At 36.4% G+C, this 20,109-nt stretch overlaps 1 protein-coding gene across 7 annotated transcripts in view; it reads right to left on the bottom strand.

Moving 5' to 3' along the window:
- The window catches only part of LOC132399969 (RNA-binding protein 39-like), a 39,346-nt gene extending 20,474 nt beyond the window's left edge, over window positions 1-18,872 (bottom strand). Inside the window, exons 1-8 of one of the 7 annotated variants that reach the window (XM_059980963.1) lie at window positions 18,541-18,872; window positions 15,274-15,340; window positions 11,827-11,896; window positions 9,115-9,164; window positions 6,450-6,644; window positions 3,253-3,324; window positions 2,039-2,092; window positions 1,450-1,567 (exon numbers count right to left, since the gene is read on the bottom strand). In XM_059980963.1, the coding sequence (XP_059836946.1) occupies window positions 1,450-1,567; window positions 2,039-2,092; window positions 3,253-3,324; window positions 6,450-6,644; window positions 9,115-9,164; window positions 11,827-11,880 (543 nt within the window). In that variant the 5' untranslated portion in view covers window positions 11,881-11,896; window positions 15,274-15,340; window positions 18,541-18,872. The other 6 variants (XM_059980964.1, XR_009514154.1, XR_009514153.1 and 3 more) reach the window with 6 other exon arrangements.
- Between the last annotated feature and the right edge of the window lie 1,237 nt (window positions 18,873-20,109).

Here is a 20,109-nt window from a genome sequence, read left to right as displayed (position 1 = left end):
TCCCAATCCTCCAGTCTCCCACTACTCTTGGCGACTTCCAAGAGGATCCCTGCCTACAAGATTATTAATCTTACCTGTCTCATTGCACAGGTCTAGATCTAAGATAGTATTTTCCCTTGTAGGTTCACTAACATGCTGCTCAAGAAAGCCATCACAGATGCATTCTATTAAGTCCTCAAGATATCCTTGACCAATCTGAGGAAGGTCAATAAGTCAGGTAAATAAGCAGAAGAGCCCAGCTCTCAGTTCAGGTTCTCTCAAAACACAAGAAAGGAGCAGGCAACCAAGCCCATCAAGTCAGTTCAACCATTCAATATGATCTTGACTGATCTATACTGGCTTTAACTCCTGCTCTGTGCACTTTACCCATGGGTCTCAATTATTCAATCTTTCACATATTCACCTATTGCCACGTTAGCCTCTGTTAAGATGGCTGCATGCTTGGAGGTAGCAGCCATTCCAGGTCCAATCAAAGGTGCCTTTGTTGCTTTTCTTTACAATCATACAACAATGCTGGATACTAAGAACATCAAGCATTACAGGTTTACCCAAATGCTCAATAACAGTGGACATAATGCATACTGTTGTGCTGTTGCCTGGATTTGTGTAATGATGATGTGCAGTCCAAGAAAAAAAAAGGTGCAAGTGACTGGCTATGACATCTTTATTTTGATTGCAAGACCCTATCAGAAGTTATTAACCTAGAATACCGGTCATTTGCAAGACCACTGCCTCAGTTATTGTGCCTCTGACCCATCTGTTACCGTCACCGGAGGAGGCTGTGGGGTTGGGGGCTGGACCCTCCCGTCACTGCTGCCCTCCGTTATTTGCTTGGTAGGAGAACAAGCTGTGCCAGGAGAACTTACACTTGGGCTATTGCTTTTCTCTTGAGACTGTTTTTTCAGAAACCATAGCCATATGCACTGTTGCTAATGTGCCCCCAAGGAACAGTTTCATTTGGCTATATCCATGTATGGTTGAATAATAACTAAACTCGAAGAATGAGTTAGTTTCTACCAGGCTTTGCAATTGAGAATTCCAAAGATATGCAGTCCATTGAACAGGTTTCTGCACATCTCAGTTTTAAATAACTACATCCTTATTTTGTAGCCAGAATCTGAATCAGGTTTACTATCACTGTCATTTGCCGTGGAATTTGTTGTTTTGCTGAGGCAGTGCATTGCAATACATAATGATCCACCTCTGCCTTTATGTTCTGCACTCATGTATCATTTTTAATTTTACACTTTTAAAACCCATTTTTAGATAAATCAGAGTAACAGAACTATACATATGTATAATTTTCACAAATAACGAAATTCCATATACTGCAAATAAAAAGCAGCTGTAGTTAAAAAGAAAACTGATGTCTGACATAGGCCTATGTGGTTTTAGTAAGATTACATTAAAAAAATCAACTGAAAAACTATTAAAAGAAATCATTCCTACCTTTCCTACAGAAGAAAAGAATTCCTCCAAGTCTCTGGGTCGAATTCGTGCTGCTAGCTGCATACAAAAGACTGTGCGGGCATCTCGTTCTTCAGGTGAAATGTTATCAATTGGCTCTCTGTGATTAATAGTTAACAATATTACAAACTAAATTTATACTTAATAAACACTACAAAAGCAAAATTAATCAAATACAAGATCTTGCACCTTAACTTTCACAGCAACTGTTTAATAATTATCTGTTGGCATATCTGTTGCTAACAAAGACAAGCTGAACAAAACTCAAATGAAAACCAACATCTACAAGTCTTCCAGATGCTTAGTTGTGGGACGTATAACTGTTCTTTTAAAAGAAAATCAGAATGGAGAAACTACACATTATTAATTATCCCTATATTGGACGTTAGATGTCCTAACTAGAGCAAAGAATTTTTGAAACAGTGGATCAACTGTGATAGCACTGAATGCAGAGCATTCTGAGCATGTGGTTTAATTGCTTTGATAAACAAAAAAGTTGAAATGTCTGCTAGATTCCCGCTTCTCTATTTTTACACTGCAACTGATCCAAATTATATTAATGAAGCATTACCTTACTGGACTTTTATCCTTCTTATGAGGGCTTCTGCTTCGAGAGCGCCTTCGACTTCAAAATTGGAAAGGAATACAAGAATTAATATGCATCTTTGGAAAGCAACAGATCCATCCTTTAAAAACTGGTTTAATTGCTTTGGGAAACAAAACTATTGAAATGCCCACTAGATTTAAACACACAATGACAATTTCAGCACAGGTACATTACTGCAGTGTACTTTACACTATCACATAGTACAACTAACATTCACATTTGTATATGTAAAATTTATCACTAGATCATTGAAATTAAATTTTCTTGGGGCTACATGCTACACAATGTGAAATAATTTTCATTGTCAATTTTATAGGTAACACACTACACTTATGTAAGAGGCTTCAGCATTTCAATTCTATATTAAAATATTTGTACACATAAAACTGGCATTTAATTGATAAAAGATAAAGGTGCAAAGATAATTCAACACTTATTTTTTTTACAGACAATGGGACAAGCTGGGTAATAATAGCGTCTGCCATTGCTATATATTCCATTGTTCATTTGGTTAACAAACTACCTAATGACTGGTCCGCATTTAGCCTAAAAAAATCAGTAGTTATTCCTCTAATTGTATGTATGCTATTTTAGTTGACAACAGACTTTCAGCATGGTCTATTCCTACGCAAAAAAAATAGAATTCCAAAATATGCTGTTAGCGGCTTTTTTTTTCAACGGAGTATATACAAATAATGGATGCTTTATGCAGACAACGATGGTGTACTAAGACGCAGATTTCCCACACTTACTTTGGGAACCCTGTTTAATAACTTACACCATGTTGGACCCAGCACAGTTCTTCACTTTGGTTTCAGTATGGAAACAATTCTTGCACTCAAACCAGGAGTGCAGCTGTGGTCAGGTCAGGTTTCAGTCATATTTAATCTCATTTTTAAATTGAATTCTTATCAGTAAACTGATTTCTTCATGCGGCCCAGTGGTGAGCATGAGTGGCTACAAATTCTGTGACATTTTGTGGTAAAAACCCCAAAAAGACTTTTAGCACTCATTTGACTGGACAATACATTAAAGCCTGATTAAAGACATCAATGGGAGTTTTTTTTTAAATAAAAAATTGGTGGGCATCTTTGTGTGTTATATTACAGACAATAATGGACCATTTTGTTCATTTTAAGTAGGGCTCCTGTTAAATGCAAGTTACTTCAATAACACACCTTATTTTGATACCAGGTTGCATGCCAATCTTCCCTCTGCTGCTGCTACCACTGCTGAATTTTGGACCAGAACTAGAATTAAAAAATGAGACAAAGCCAATTATAGCTACAAGATATATCAGCCAAAATGCTTTCAATAGGGCTGGGATGCATCAGTAAGCCTTGCATGTTTACCAATGACAAGCTTGAATGCTTGTTTGATTACAGTTATATCATCTTTGTAATGGATGCAGCAATTCTAACTTTAGCTATCAGTGGAAAGATTTTATTTCCTTCTACTGTTTGCACCAAGGACTGATCACCCAATCCTATCTCAGTCCTGGTTTTTAAGAACCATAGTTATCATTACTAATACAATTAACTGTTTTATTTAAATAATAAAGCAACATAGGTTATTGGGATTAACTCCACAAAAACTCAAAAAGATGCTAGTGAAAATCATTCAAAAAGCAGTTACGTTTCAGTAAGATACATACACACATGCAAAGGCCACCAATAGAAATGCAAATGCAAAGTATGATATGCAATCCAAATATTTTGAGGAAGGAAGCATGAAAATCAATGGAGCAAAGGAAATTTACTGAAAAAGCTTGATTCAAAAAAAAAATTTATGAAATAGATTTTTGAATGTCTGAAAATGGGATTTAACACTGATAAGCATTTAGTAAAAGGTAAAGATGCCCACAGCCTACTCATTCTCAAAAGAAATTAATGATGGGATAGATACAGGTTTGTTGAAATAAATGATGCAAAACCTGATGAAAATTCACTTTATTTCTATCACTGTGTATCCTAGAGATTATTTGCAGTGAAGTTATTAAAAGTTTGAAGATAGCAAATTGCTATAAACTCCTTCAAGGGAAAGCAATTTTGGGATAATAACCTCCATTGCATTAAATCTTAAATCACATTATAAACAATTTCATTTTTACCCGATGAACCTAAAATTCTTCACATCTACACTGCACCAAGCATTGGAAGTATTTATCCAAATGAACTACTTTTGTAAAAAATATTTGGCATTAAATAAAAGCAAAAATGTCAAAATAAGTTTCATTCCAGAAACTGATTAAATAACTAAGGGCTATTTCTAGGAATCAAGTTGATTTCAAAATGCCATTGTTTGGTCTGGGAAGGGAAGAATTTAAAAAAAATCTAAATGCACCTCACCATTTTAGGGTCTAATCCTTGAAACTTTCTTGGACAACAGCAAAATACAAATTACAGAACCTTAATTACTATCAAAATGTGAGTATGGGATGCAGTGTGCACCCTAATATTTGAACTTTATAGGTTTATAGCTATATTATTCTTGGAGTTTCATATTGATTTCAATAGAAGTTATTGCATGAAAGGTTTGTTAGATGTGTTAACTGTTTACAAAGTTAATATGCTGCTGCTATCCCATGTTTCCCATTCTCAAAAACTGAAGATTAAAAGAGCCAAAGGTCTAAACAGAGTATAATCTTAGGTTTTGGAAAAAAAACACTACACATACTTACATAAGTCGCTTCTCCCAACTAAGCAGGTAAAGATGGTAGAAAGAATTTACATAAGTACACACTTCTAAAGCATCAGCAATTCTACTGTTTTGACGGAGGTCAGATTAAACTATTACTATTTGTGCAAGCATTATCTATAATACCAATCTTGCAGCTAACACAGGAACGTGCTGTCAACTCTTGAGCAGAACTTTAGGTGGGCAGATCAATCAGAATGGAGGAGAGTTGTTTGTAAATTCAATAGGGAAGGCATCTCTGAAATCAGTTCCAAAAACAATCAAGATAATCTTAGTTTTAAGAAAATTACTCAAAACTGAAAATGTATCCCTTATTGGTACCATATTAAAAATAGTTGGGACGAAGGGCAGGGAAAGATTAAAATGCATACCTCCATCTGACTTGTCCTAAGTTCCCAATTAGCTATCCCTTCTGTGCTGTTTTGCAGGCTAGTTTAGAAATCTTAGGAATGAACCCTTGATTCCAAAATTGTTCCCGTTCGTTAAAATCCAGTGCAATTAAACTGATAGTCCTTTGAGCACCAACACATTATAGCACATTTGGTACTGGATTCCAACCTCCAACAGCTACATACCATTCTGTATCAGGAACCTGCCTGAATCTCTGCTCACTACTAGCACTCATGAGTCTTAATGCTGCACAGCCTCAGAATGAAGTGAGGTATAAAGACAATCTGGAAGAACTGGTTTTGAGTGACATTAATGGTTCAAAGGGACAATTTGACCAGCAAATGGAGTGCAACAGCTGCTCCATTTGTGATAGGCTGATAAATCAAAAGCGGCCTATTCCTGTTTGTTTGTCCCCATAGCTCTCACAATCTCAGATGCTGTAATAGTACCAACTAAAACTTAACAATGGTTGCTGGCAGTAGAACTTGCTATTGTGGGGAATGTAGCCAAATAAGAAGACAATGCTAAAAGTGAAGTGATGATAGAGACTACATCTGGAATTCTGTCAAGGCACAGAGCAACCACTGCTAGACCGAGTCACACATCTTTATATTGAGGTGCTACATTGTTCAGCCCAGACTCCATAGACAGCACTGCACAATCCCTCCAAACCACGTAGCAATGAGATCACTAACATTTCATTGCTGCAGTACCCAACCACTTTTGCAGAGTTTGCTTCAGGTACACAGCACACCAGTAATGGATCCCTCTATGTATATTGCAATACAACCTCTTTAAATAAGCTAACAACATTGCTTCCTTTGTGGTTAATGACCAAAGCAATTAAAATATAGCACAAAAATCTGATTTTCTCGAAACATAATGCCATAGTATGAAATATTATTTTGAGAGCCAATGGTAGGACAAATCCAAGTCCCCATTATATGTTAAATTACACTTTAAATGTACATTGTAAGAATATGGGTATAGGTAGAATGAACTTCTTGTTTTGCTTTCATTATTTAAAATAGCAATTTCCATGATACAAAATGCTAAATTATCTATAAAATTCCACCCACCCTATTGTTGGATAAGAATCCACTATTTTAAAGTACTGGAGAATTTCCACATCAAATACTAAATATAAATTCATATTTCTATTAAAATTAAATCATTTAGTAATTAAGTTGCAGTACTTTCTGCTTGGTAATTGAAAAGTGATTGAAATGCAGTATCAAGACTTCAAATCATTTACTTAGAACAAGGTTATTATAAAAAGTGAACATACAAAGGACTCCTGTAACGGCCTCTTTCTACCCTCCGGCGGTCCTTGCTTCGGCTGCGACGATGGTCTCTGCTCTTGCTGCTTTTTCTCTCTCTGCTCCTGCTTCGCCTCCTTTCTCGATCTTTGCTGCGTCTACGCTCTCTGCTTCTACTTCTCTTCCTTTCACGGCTGTGACTGCGACTTCTGCTCTTCTTTTTCCTGAAATTAAATTGCAATCAAAATTGGCACCTGTTGTCTTGAATGCTTTGGAGGTTTTTTAAAACCCCATAAAAAACAAGTCGACAGCAAGTTTAATCAAGCGTTTTCATAGCCAAACAAGTGTACACGAAAAGCAAATTTTTACTTCTGCATACCATATTCCTACAACTGAATAAGACAGCAAATTCAGATAGCATATCACATGGAAGTCAATTTTCACCGATGACAAATTACGTACTACAGAACATCACACGGTACCGCATTCACTAACTCACAACATGCTCTTCTTTAAACTAGGAAGTGAAGGCAGTGAAACTGATCAGTACACTTGGTCAAGTGAAGGAAAAACTTAATGACCAATTTCCACAATATAGTCCAAATTCACAGAAAGGATAAGTGAACCATGGCCTGGGCCCTCCCAGAAGTTATCATTTGACTACGCTGGGCCAGCTACATCATTTACATGCTGTAGGGTCCAGAAACAAGTCCTCTAATGAGCAGTAATGGAAAATAACCAGACAAGCAAAGTAAAAGACTCAGCTATACTGAAAAGCTTCCCTGAAATGCCAAACTCCTGGGAAGAGCAGGGTGATCTAACAAACCTCAAACCCATAGTTCCTGGGAATATGAAATCCTATAATGGGAAGGGTTTTTCCACAAGACAATCACCCATACCATCCAGCCACTCCTTGCAATGTGGATAGGTCAGCATTTCCCACATCAGCCTCATTAGCTACTGGTGTGGAAGCAGGAATCCTCCATTCAAGAATTGTCCAGGGAAAGCAAGCAGTTCTGCAAAATATCCACATTCATTGTGCAAAGTTGACCTTAATCAAACTGTTGACTGACCCTTTACTTTTCATTCCATCTGGCCCTCTGCCTTTGGTCTCCTACAAAACTCATGGAAGAGTCATCAACTGACTCGCTATATTAGAAACTGAATAGCTGCAGAAATAATTAGCCATTAATCTTGCACCTTCCAATTCCATCATTCAGGGGTATATTCTTCCCCCTTTCAGATCTTTCCGATTTCATTCACACCTATGTAGAACTCCCCAACGTGACCAGTGACACTCCTCACCATATCACGGACCCCACCCTATTGCAGACATTCCCTTCTTTTCTATCTACCCAACATAAATTCAGTCCTAAAGAAGAAATTCTCTCACTTTTCTCTCTACACATGCTACCTGACCTGCTCATCATTTCTAACATTGTTTTTTGTGCCCATTACTGATCTGTGCTGATAATGAGTCACTGGGTTCCACATAATATTTGTGATTTTTGCTTTAAGGAAGTGGAAGGCAGATATGCAGGCACAAAATACAGGTTGAGTACCTATTATCCAAAATGCTTGTGGCTGGAATACATAATGAAATGGATCACCGTCATTACCAACTCTGAATTTATGAACTACTGGTAAACAGTCTTTCCCTTACACTTGCTCATCACACATATAATTATGTAGCCATTCAGCCAGATATATTTGATCAGTGATGATCTTGGGAAACTGATCAATGAATTTCTCTGCTACTACGTGATCAGCAAGGTGAAGTCATTATCTTTGCTTAGGGTTTTACAAGGGTCTGATGGAACTAATACAAACATCATCAATTCTTTAAAGCACAAGATCAGAATTATACAAATTGATCAGCACCCGCTCTAATAAAGTACAATGGATTCCAGTTAATTGGGTCACAGTTCTTTTTGGCTTAATTAAAGCAGCTTCCGCAATTAGCTGAAATTTCATGGAAATAGTTAAAAATGTATAAAAAGAAACTACTGCTTAACTGAATAAATTATATATTTAAATCAAATACAAATCAAAATGAAAATATGAGTACTACCACAGTACTATAAAAATGTATTAGTTCTTTAATAGTTATCTACAGAGGAATTCACTCAGTGTACGTTGCTGTGTTCTTTTAATTGACGGTAAACGAACAAAGTCAGTACAGAAAGTGGACTGCCTTCACTGCTTTTGAGATGCATCCTCAAAAGCTTCATTTTCATCAATATGATTGTCAATACCTTCAAATGCTTCGTAGTTTCTAACTGGAAGAAGTGAAATAGTTTTACTTTCACTCTCAATCAACTCTGGCATCTCCAAGCCTGAATACTTGAAACTGCAGTTTGAAAACAGTTCTGAATGGTCTTACTATTTACTTCACCCAAGCGATTAGTGACAAAAATCACTTTCTTTTTTAAAAAACACAAACACGCAACTGACACTGGTTAAAAATTGTTTGGCAAAATCTCCTGCCCCAATTAAGTAGCATCGTGTCCCAAATAAACAAATGGAACCCTAGCTATTTTCTCAATTTGTTTTTGTTCTTTAAGAGCTGTTCCAAATGAGCAGCTACCCTGATTAACCGATGGCCCAATTAAACCAAATCCACTATTTCAAAACAACAGCACTAACTTTCATAGTTGATATTTTAAAATGTTTTGATAGCACTCCTTCACTTACTTTTTACTACGTTCCTCTTGTCCATTGGCTTTGCTCGATTTGTTCTCGTCCTAGGCAGGTCGACAGAAGAACATCAGAATGACGAAGGGGAAACATTTTGCAAGTCGTGAGGGGATGGGAAGAGGGAATAAGAAAATATAGAACATAATCATTTAAAAAATTATTACTTCCAAGAAACTCTAAAGTTTCTTTGAAATGGACCCTTCTATCGACATTAGATTTTATTAATTACATAATTTACAAATTAGGAATTTAGGAAGGTAGGAAGACAAGAAAATCTTGCTGCTACTGACACATCGATCAGTACCAGTGCTACAAGTATGCCTAAGACATGTGTGGCTGTGTTAGCAGAGAGCCACAGTTGAGTTCCTGCGATCAATCCTGTTCCTCACGTCTTCGCCCATTTGTGCTGGAAGGGTGCGACTGTAAGAGCTTGAAGTCACCTCTCTCACACATCTCGCCCTGAAGCAAACAGGGAATCACACCTCTTAGTAATGTCGATTCCCAAGAAATCTGAAGTCTTCAATAATCCAGCAGTTCAGCCTAATCATTCCCTAAATGTGGTCCTGTTTACACAGGGAATATTATTCATATTAAACCAGGTAAAGTGAAAGAAACACTATTCAAACACAATCCAACTATTTTGCAGCGGCAAAGCTTGACGTATCACATTATTCCCCCCCCCCCCCAATACTAGCGCTTTTTAAAATATAAAAGCTCCTATAAAAGCACGAAGTTCACATGCATTAACAGAAACATAACTCTTTGAGGTGTATAAATGTATGTTTTTAGTCATGTGCACAATAAAGATTTACTAATAAATACAAAGCAAATTTTCCCCAATAAATACCAATATGAAAGTGTTTTTTTTAAATTATCTGCAGTCCCAATACATGTTCCTCAGGCATCAGTTGCTCCAGGTAAAAACTGTAAATTTTGTAGTAATTTTAATTGAATGCTTACGATATAATCTGCCACTTTTTTTAAAGGTAACATTAATATTTGGCATAGTGTGATCATATGCAAAATATACTTTCAGAAGCCAACCTCCCCAGCCCCTGAAAAACATTCACAAAATTGAATAGTTCACTAAAATAATACATGCTCCACTGGAAGCATGTATTTTAATGACTGTACTAAAAAAAAATTTACTCAGATGCTTACAGCAAAACAAAGTAAATGGGCAGAACATTTTAATTTTAGATTTAGAAAGGTTCCTCCCTCACCACTGTGCCTGTGTCGTGCAACATAAAAAGTATACTACATAGCAAAGTTATCAATTTGCAGAAGGACCGTCAAGCCTTGAGCTAGTCAAAACAAAATGTTGTGTTAGAACAGATGAAAGACGTTTTGAATTGTTCTGCAGTTTGTAGAGTCTGTTCCAGATACACTTCTCATGTGCATCTACATTTATCCTGTTTCATTCAACAAAATACCAATCGGTTGATACAAACGCACTACCTTCTCACAAAGAATGCCTAAAATTTACCTTCAAGTCTCAAGTTAGAGCTAATTTTTGTAGACTTTCACAGGCTGTAATTTAAAATCTACAAAATGAACAGGCAACAAAGAGCCTGGCTGCCATAATGTGTATTTTTGTCATTATGTTCCCTGCCCTAATAACCAGAGCAGAGACTGCATAACAATTCGATTAATTTACTGATTTATTAAAGGTTTAATTAAAATTAATGATGTAAAATTGTAGTTTAACTACATTCTGCTTTGTTTGCGTTAGGGATAAATCCTCCATGTCTCTGCATGTTATTCAAAACTCAACAGCTGATCTCCAGAGAGTTTCAATGTAGAAATGGAGTGATTAGATGTCGGGAACGCCAAAATAATTTGGAACAAACACATAAGCGTATGTCTTCTGGACAATTAACTGAATTCACATACTAGATCAACTACTTCAAATAACAAGTAACTGCAGTTACTCAGAGGCCCACCACTTGAACATCCTAAGCCCAGCCTGCATGAGACTGCAAAACCAGTCACTTGTAGCTTTCAATCATGAATCTTGATTTCTCTGTGTAAACAGGGCCTTGTTTCTTTGTAGAACTTTATTCTATCAATAGTATAAATGCATTACATACAGTGAAAGTAAAATTTAACAGATCAATATAGTTTACGTTTAGGCTCTGTGAAACTTTTGCATGCAGAATATTAGTTTGTCTTCTAAAAGCTCTAAATAATGGATTTTTTGTTGTTGTTTACAATTCATCTACTCTTTGATACTACAATGCAATACGTTTACTGTTTAAAACCATACTTTCACCTTGTTGCTATACCAAAGAATAGGCCATCTTTTCTTGGGCTTTGGGTTTTTACCCAGGGTACCACAGAACAGCGATACTTCACGCAATTACTACCTTATTGTTTGATAGTTCAGACTGGAATCAAAGCTGTATTCATGGTAGTAGAGATGTGATATCACTAGGCAAGTCTACAAAAAGAGATAGATGGGCATTTATTCATCACTCTAATCGAAACTACTGCAAAAAAAAGATCTCATTTCTAGTTGCAGAACCAGCTCAACAGTAAAGAAAAACTTTACTTAAATGTAGTGAAACATCTGTATTCTATATGCAGTAAATATTAAAATGAAAGGGTTATGGAACTGTGATATTCAATGAGTATAGCACAGCAGTAGTTTCATAAATGGTGCTATGTTGCTGTGTAGTTATGACCTGTGTGGGTGCCAATGTTCCTCACCTCCTTTCTGTATGGTGCCTCCAACATTGCTTCAATATCCAAGTCATCTGCCATGTTTCCTGACTGCCACCTGAAAAACATACAAAGAAAAGCAGAAACAATTAAGAATTTGGAAGCAATTTTGAACCAAATAAAATCACGGCAACCACTGGAAGGCTATAGTAGAAATTACTAAACAATACTTGTGCATTTTGCTTCATTTCCAAATTCTAACCAATTTTTGTTAACTGCTCATAATTTTTCCCTAAAATTATGAATAATTGTTGGTAAGAGATAAAAGGGATGCATGAATTACAAACCCTTTTCCCATTCAATTGTATTAAAAAAAGAGGATATATCTGTCTCAGAATAAATAGCAAATTTACTTTTTGTTAATAAAACGAATCTCAAGTTTTGCTATACTTTTGATAATAAATTTATTTTGAACTTGGAACATGATTAAATGAGCAATTGGCTGAACTTCAAACTTAGCAGCAGCACTTACTGATCTGAAGATTCTGCAAATACATACTGCACACTACCTCCACCACATGCCTCCCCACACTCCCACCCCCAAAATGGTAAACTGAGATAATTAAATTTGGGGAAAAAGACTGAAAACACCACAGTTATTTATAAAATGCAAATTCAATACAGATTGTAATTAAAACTTTAGATGAATGGTTTAATAAGTATCCAGTCTACACAGATGATTCCAATGGTGTCCTTAGGATCTCAGGAGAAGCAGCTTTCAGATAATAACTGTAAAAGTCACAAATAAAAACATCACACATGGCACAAGAATGCAGGCACGTTCAGTGATATGAGAACATTCTAAGCCATATATAGTTTTAAGTTAAATTACTTTTTAAACAATGTCAGGAAAAGTTTAAGTAAATATAATTGAATTTACATCGTGTAAGCTGCGGCCCAGTGGGTAGCATCCTCACCTGAGTTGAAGGTGTGGGGCTCAAATACCACTCCAGGGACTTGCACACAAAGATCTATGCTGACACTCCAATGGAACATTGATACGAGTGATATTGTGTTAATGATACCAAGTTTTGTACAGGGTTCCATCATCTCCCTGAAGTACAGTGTAGGATTCCATGCTACAATTTTAAAATCTGAAGAAACTAACCCTCCATGCTGGTAACATTTATAATACAATGATCACTAAAACACTTTACCAATAAAAGGCAAAGTGCCAGTCATCCAAAATTTTAAAACTTCCTCTCGCAATAAATGCTGTGTGCTGCTAAATATCTCCAGTTATTAGTAGGAATTATCATTTGTGGGAACTTGCTCTGTGGAAATTAGCTGCTACAATGACATGTAAAGCATTATATCAATGGCAGCTACTTTTATTGAACTGTATTAACCTAAGATGGATACAATGATCTTTTCACTGAGAACAGTGGATTACTAAAGAATTTTTAAAAATCTATTTTTACAGCCTTGTAAAGGCAAACATGAGAGGAAACTTCGTCACTCAAGAGGATCGTGAGAGTGCAAATTGAACTGCCAGCGCAAGTGGTGCATGCAAGCTTGACTTCAATGTTTAAGAGAAGGTTAGACAGAACACATGGATGGTAAGGGTATGGAGGGCAGATCAACAGGAGTAGGCAGTTTAAATGCTTTTGGCATGGACTAGAAGGGGCCGTTTCTGTGCTGTAACTTTTCTATGCCTCTATGACATCTGCTGGTTTTGCTTTAAATTCTAAGTTGAGGGACAGTAGTATTTTAAATCCGCTAAAACAAAGTTTCCCAGAGCACATTCAACACCACACTAAATGCGACTAAAATTTCTGCAAAAATCTAACTATTTTTTGTTTAAATTTCTTTTCATAATGCATTGTGATGCATTCAGGCAAGCTTAGGCTTTGCTGTAAAGTCAGGACCAACAGCATTATATCCTCACCAAGCGTGAAAAAATGTATTGAAGCTATAAATCATAGTGAAAATTTAATACGCAAGCTTTCTTCAGGTTATGAAGTTAGATGTTACATTTGTTATGTGATGTTGAATTGGCCACTTACCCTGGTTGTATACTCATGTTTCACTGATGGTAACAAGCACTGTTTAAAGGACTGTGGCAAAAGTTGTATTTGCACTGAAATTTTAGTGGCTACTTTTTATTATTAAAATTAAATGAGAAAATGCCCATTTCATGTAATTTGTCTCAGGCCGACTTTAACCTGAAATAAAAATAATCGCAATCTTATTAACATGAAATCCTTTAAATGGTTATTCAACCTCCAATTCTTTCATTTAATGATTAATGTGTAGAATGCTTGTTCTACTTTGCCATTTGATACTTTCCCAAAAAAAACACAAAAAGAGATCAATGTACAATAGTAAGGAAACATAGTCCTCTGTGAAATTTAAATACTGAAAATTCTGCCTTCTAAAACAGGAAAACAAAATCACCAATGCTGGACCAGGTACCTTTACAGCACCGATCTTTTCAAACAAAAGGAACTGTTTCATAATGATATCCTGAGATAAATGATGGGTCTACATGCATAATGAACAATCCTTAATGAAATTTTAACAAAATATATACCATCACATTTTCCAATGTAACTCATGGTATTAAGAGTCTACTCTTCGAATTAAGCTTTCTTTGGCAAGTGGTACTGGAAAACCCACTCTCCATTAAATTAAATTCCATTATAAACTGCATAGGACTTTTGAACAAGGCAGGTACCATCTATTCAAATTCTAATTCCACAACTTTGGGAGCAATCATCTATTATGTGCATTCCCTAGAGACAGCAGTTGAATTCCATCCTAGACTATTTAATTTATGTGATTTATACTTTTATATGCTTATATTGCCCAATGTAATGTTCATTGTCAGTCTTTTAAAATCCAAATCATACAATTGTGTTTCTTTCAATGCATGTGCTGACATTCAGAGTAAATTATACTGACATTTCACTCTCATTGGTCATTAATACTGGATCATTAAACCCAAAGAGTGATGGATCTAACTCACAACAACTTCCTTGTTCTGGAAAAGTTCAAATACTGAATGCAGCAATAAAACCACTCCCTCCCTCATCCCCACCACAAAAGTTCCAATTAGCACAATCAACTCATTTAAGACATCATGGATAAAAAGTGACACCAGGGAACTTCAACGTCATGTTGCACTGTACAAATAAACTACACCTTACAAGCATTCAAACTTCAATATGAAATGAGACAATCCTACTATTAGAATTTGTCCAAATATGCTGATAAAGCACTTGTGCCTTGTTAAATATTCTTCAAAGACATCAGACTGTTCGCATCACGGATGAGACAACTAATTTCTGAAGACAGAAAAATGGAAAGTTATAGTTCACAAATTATTTTCCTCAAACACAATGATTTTTTGGGTCTGTTTCTCAAAATTGTGTCCAGAATTAGTCAGCCTCAATCCAGTCAAAAATTACAAACAGAAATAAAAGTAAATTTTACCTGACCAATTTAATGGATCTATTTGGTTAGCTTTTCCATCTGACAAGTTTGTTAATTTACCCAAAATCTATCAAAAAGAAAAGCCTATTAGCATGAGCACATATTTAGCAGGAGCAACAACGGTAACATTGTTCTTGGTACGATTCAAAACCAGTACATCCCCATAAGATTATGGTGACAATTGTGTAGTAATGGGTTAACTAGTGAGATTAGAAGCTGTATTCAATTAATTTCCAATTTAAGAAAAAGCAAAAATCCAGCAGGGAGGATTTTTAGGGTAGAGGGTTGCCCAAGAGGAATTTTTAACCAAACTAGCAAATGATCTCAAAGAAAAACTGTTAGTCGAGTATACAAAAGAGGAACACAAGGAAATCTGCAGATGCTGGAAATTCAAACAACACACAAAATGCTGGTGGAACACAGCAGGCCAGGCAGCATCCTCTGTCATCTTCTGGCCTGCTGTGTTCCACCAGCATTTTGTGTGTGTTGATAGAAAAGAGGAACATGGGGCCATTAAAGAGAGATACATGAACATTAGCAATCAACAATATAGAAATAGCTGACATATGCAACATATTTCATGGTAGAGAGAGCAAAATTAAAGCCGTCTTAAAGTCAAGCCAAAGGAAAGAGCAAACATAATCATCTAATTACAGAAAAAAGTTAAAGCACACATGGTACAAGAAAAAATTAAAAGACAAGTAAAAACTACAAAATCTGATGGCTTTCATCCTGTAGTACCAAAATGGAGCAAAATTGTAAAGTGTGTCGTCATGATCTATTAAAGCTTATAAAAGTAATTCAGAAGTGTCATTAATTTTTTTAAGAAGGGACTTGAAGAGAATCCAAATAGTTTTTAGAACTTTGAATTCAGTATAAAGTGGAATTATTTCCAAGATATGTATATTAGATCTGGAGGTGTTCTCATTAGCTTCTAGTATGTATTTAAAGTAGTACAGGACAAAATTGAAGGGTATGGAATTGAGAGCAACACTAATCATTTTTAACAGGTTGAGAGGGAAGAGATGGAGGAGTAAGATAATGGGAATGCAACATGCAAAACTTTCAGTTGTCTAGAATCAATGTACAATGCAGAAATTGAGTTTTGTATAAACTGAGATACCAGCAAAACTGCAATGAAATGTAAGCACTGCAAGTGAATAAGCATAACATGCAGAAAAGACAAGGATTGGAGAAAAGATCAAATTATATTTTATAATAGCAAGTGTCATAGTGAAGGATAAAGCAAGTTTTCAATGAAAAATAATTTAAAAGAATGCAGTGTCTTTTCAAAAGGGTTGACAGACTGCATCGGTGTGGATTCATAGTGAGACCCAGCCCCAGGAATCTAACCAGCAGCAAACCTTTGAAAAGAAACTAAACTGCTGAAGTATCAGAATAATAGCATAATTAAAATGGTAAATATCAAATACTTCTATCATTTATTGCAACCTGTTGACTTAAATAAATGAATTTTCCTAGATTTTTAAAAGCATTTAATAGTGAAGATTTTTGAAAAATATGCCCAGAGGAAGGATGTGCAACAAGAGGGCATAATTAGTTACATCAGGATTAAATCTAGATGCAGATTTAAGGGCACTGATATGAATGGTGATGAGGATTCAACACCATTAAACACTGAGTAGTCATGTCAGGAGAAATGAGGCAAAAGCTGAGCTAAATTCCTTCACCTGAGGGCAAGATAGAACAGGCTTGAGGAACTATCCCTTGATGCAGTATCTTTGACAAAAAGTGCATGAAAGAAACTTTATTAGAAACAAGCTCCAGCTTTGTTCTTGTGGGGAATCTATGTTCTCTTGAAATAAACTGTTGAAAGACAGATTTGGATGGCTTCTACACCTGATCTTCAGAGGTGGGAATGGCCCATCTACAGTCATCTGAGTCAAAGGGCATGAGATGGGAAAAATACTAATAACAAGTTGATGTTAGCAAAATAGAACTGTCTTCTCTCATATTACTTTAGCCTACAGAAGGTTTGAAAGTAAACAAGCTATTCAAATTTAATCACCTAAAAATAGTAAACTGTTTTCAAAATATTCATGCCTCAACCAGTATTTTTACTGTTTAAGAGCAAATAGGGTTTGAATGGTTAATCAATACCCATTTAAATACTTTCAATGGTCAAAATAAACCATTCACACAAGGCAGCTAAAATTTAAGGGAACCAAAAAAGCTCAGAACTTACAGTGTACACCTACAATTAACTGAATATTGTGACAACATGAACGCAGACACGTAGAACCGTGTCTATTTTAAGGCACCTTGGAACTGATGTGTAACTTGAGAACATACAAATGATATATGAAATTGCTTGTTGCTCTCCACATAGAATAATGAAAGTATGTGCAACCTCAAATCAGTAACTCATACCAAACAGCAGTCAATCTTCAATAGTTGGATAGTTAGGAAGACCTGAACTTACTATTTTAAACTCTACACTTAAATTAGGTGAGAACTTTTCCAACCAACTATCACGCATGAAGACTTGAAGTTGTTTAAATTATCTTTTAAAACTTACATATTTTCCTTAACATTATTTAGTAATAACCTTTACACCACTGCAACCCATGTCCCCAAGAACCCTGTTCAAGAAAGGGGAAGCTAAAAATTCTCCACTCAAAACTGATAATCAGATCTTCAAATCATGTGCCATCACACAAATAAACCTATCACTGCATAGAGCCTACTTCCCTTCTTAATAAGTTCGACTTCCTTATTTTACAATAATTACAACTCCACCTCTATTTCGAACAAGGTTACACAACCCAATAATTTCGTGCATTAAAGTATTTATGTGGCATCCAAAATGGATTTAGCCAATAAGTTTTAAAAAGAGTATGAATTAACACAGTACTTAAATCTGCTAGGAAAATGAGTTGAACACCTCATGGGATTTTAAACTTGGGGAAACCGAAAACTGAAGATTTAACTCATTTAAGGGTAATAAACAGCTTATTGCGAAACGTAGCGAACTCCCACCCCGGGCTTAACTTCGACGGTAGCAAAGAGAATTTAAAAAAACTCGCTAAAAAGAAAAATCGTCGCTGTGAGACTCCATGGGCTTGTGGTTTAAATCTAGAGGATGGAGATTTAACGCCCTCTTCTTTTAAAAGAATAAAAATAATTAACATGTCATTTCCTCGAGGCTGGGCCTGTTCAGCGCCGTTACCACAACACGCGGCCTCAGGCGAAGGTCAACGATTTTAAAAAGATGCGTGCGGGAGCAGGAAAAGGAACGATATTTACCTTAAAATTTAAAAGTTATTGACTACGGCGAATCCAGAAGTCCTTTCTCTCTCTCCTTGGCCTCACTGCGATTCTTTACTCAATATGTCGACTTCAGGCCTTGCTACTCCGGATCGTCTTCCGCCCTTAGGCCCCGCTCGCGACTTTTAAATGTATTATTTTGTAATAAAAACGAATCTGCGAGGCAAAGAAGCTGTTTAACAGGACGGAGAAAATATTTCTTGTTTAAATGAGACAAATGTTGTGCTGTGCGCGCGAGTGTAAATAGATTTTTCCCTCCCTGTCACAGACACATGAAGCGGCCTCGACAACCAAGAAGCGACAACAAAATGGCGCCGGTTCCGTCCAGTCCGCCAGCGGCAGCAGTAAACGGGTTTCCCACCGTCACCATGCAGGGGCGGGGCGGGGCGTGGCGCCGTATCAGCGCCAGACGGGACCAACGCGCCACCTCCATGGCAACGAGATTGCGTTGGCAACGTCAGTGACGTACCCAAGCAGAACCCAGAGGATACACTGGGGTTGACCCTCAAGTTCTACACTTCCAACTGGAAACAATACAAATTATAGACTCAAAAATAACAAAAAAAAAACCCAAAAAACAGGCTCTTAGACGTCTATGCCAAGCATCATAACTATCTATATTGGGTCCATTTGCCTATCTCAATCCCCTATCTCTCTATGTCATTCAAACACCTGTACAGGTACCTTTTCAATGTTGTTACTAGTCCTGCCTCTGGCTGAATTCAGTTACCGGCTTCCCTGTGTGTGTGAAAAGTTCAGAATCAGCTTTATTATCACTGACATATATCACGAAACTTATTGTTTTAGGGCAAGCAGTACAGTGCAAGCCAAAATATTACTTTAAATTACAAAAAGGACAGATACAAAAAAAACCATTTTTAAAAAAAATAAGCTATGCAAAAAGTGAAGTGATGTTCATGCTGTGTTCAGATTTCAGACGGACAGGGAGAAGTAACGGGCCAAGCAATTTCTGAGGGGGAAAAGCCAAACTAAGAACCAGTCAGTGAACTGAAGTTATTGGGACATGGGCAACACGGAGTCAGAAGTCACAGGAGTAGCCAGACATGGAGTTGTGGCAAAGATATCTTGAGAGTTTTGGTTAGTTACTAGTTCTCAATCCTGGTGCTCTGCCAGTGGTATAAAGTCTCAATCAGAATCAGAATCAAGTTTATTATCACTGACACATGTCATGGGATGTGTTGTTTTGTGGCAGCAGTATGGTGCAGTGCATAAAAATCCATCAGTTACAAAAAGAAATTAGAAAGTAATTAAGGGTTGCAAAATGAGAGCAAAAAATGAGGTAGTTTTCATCAGGGAGGAAGCATACAGCATCCATGCCAGGACCACCAGATTAAAATCAGCTACTTTTCCCAAGGAGAAGACTGATCAACACCTCCACCCGCTAATTCCATGACTCACAAACACGAGGAAATCTGCAGATGCTAGAAATTCAAGCAACACACACTATTATTTCCCGTCAGTCGCCTTACGTGCAATCAATCTCTGTATATAAGCTATCTTATCTATATTTATTATGTTTTTATTGTT

Source organism: Hypanus sabinus, chromosome 9 (assembly GCF_030144855.1).
Source record: "Hypanus sabinus isolate sHypSab1 chromosome 9, sHypSab1.hap1, whole genome shotgun sequence".
NCBI lineage: Eukaryota > Metazoa > Chordata > Chondrichthyes > Myliobatiformes > Dasyatidae > Hypanus > Hypanus sabinus.
Note: the sequence above shows the minus strand (reverse complement) of the source record. Positions and strands in the feature narration are given on the sequence as shown.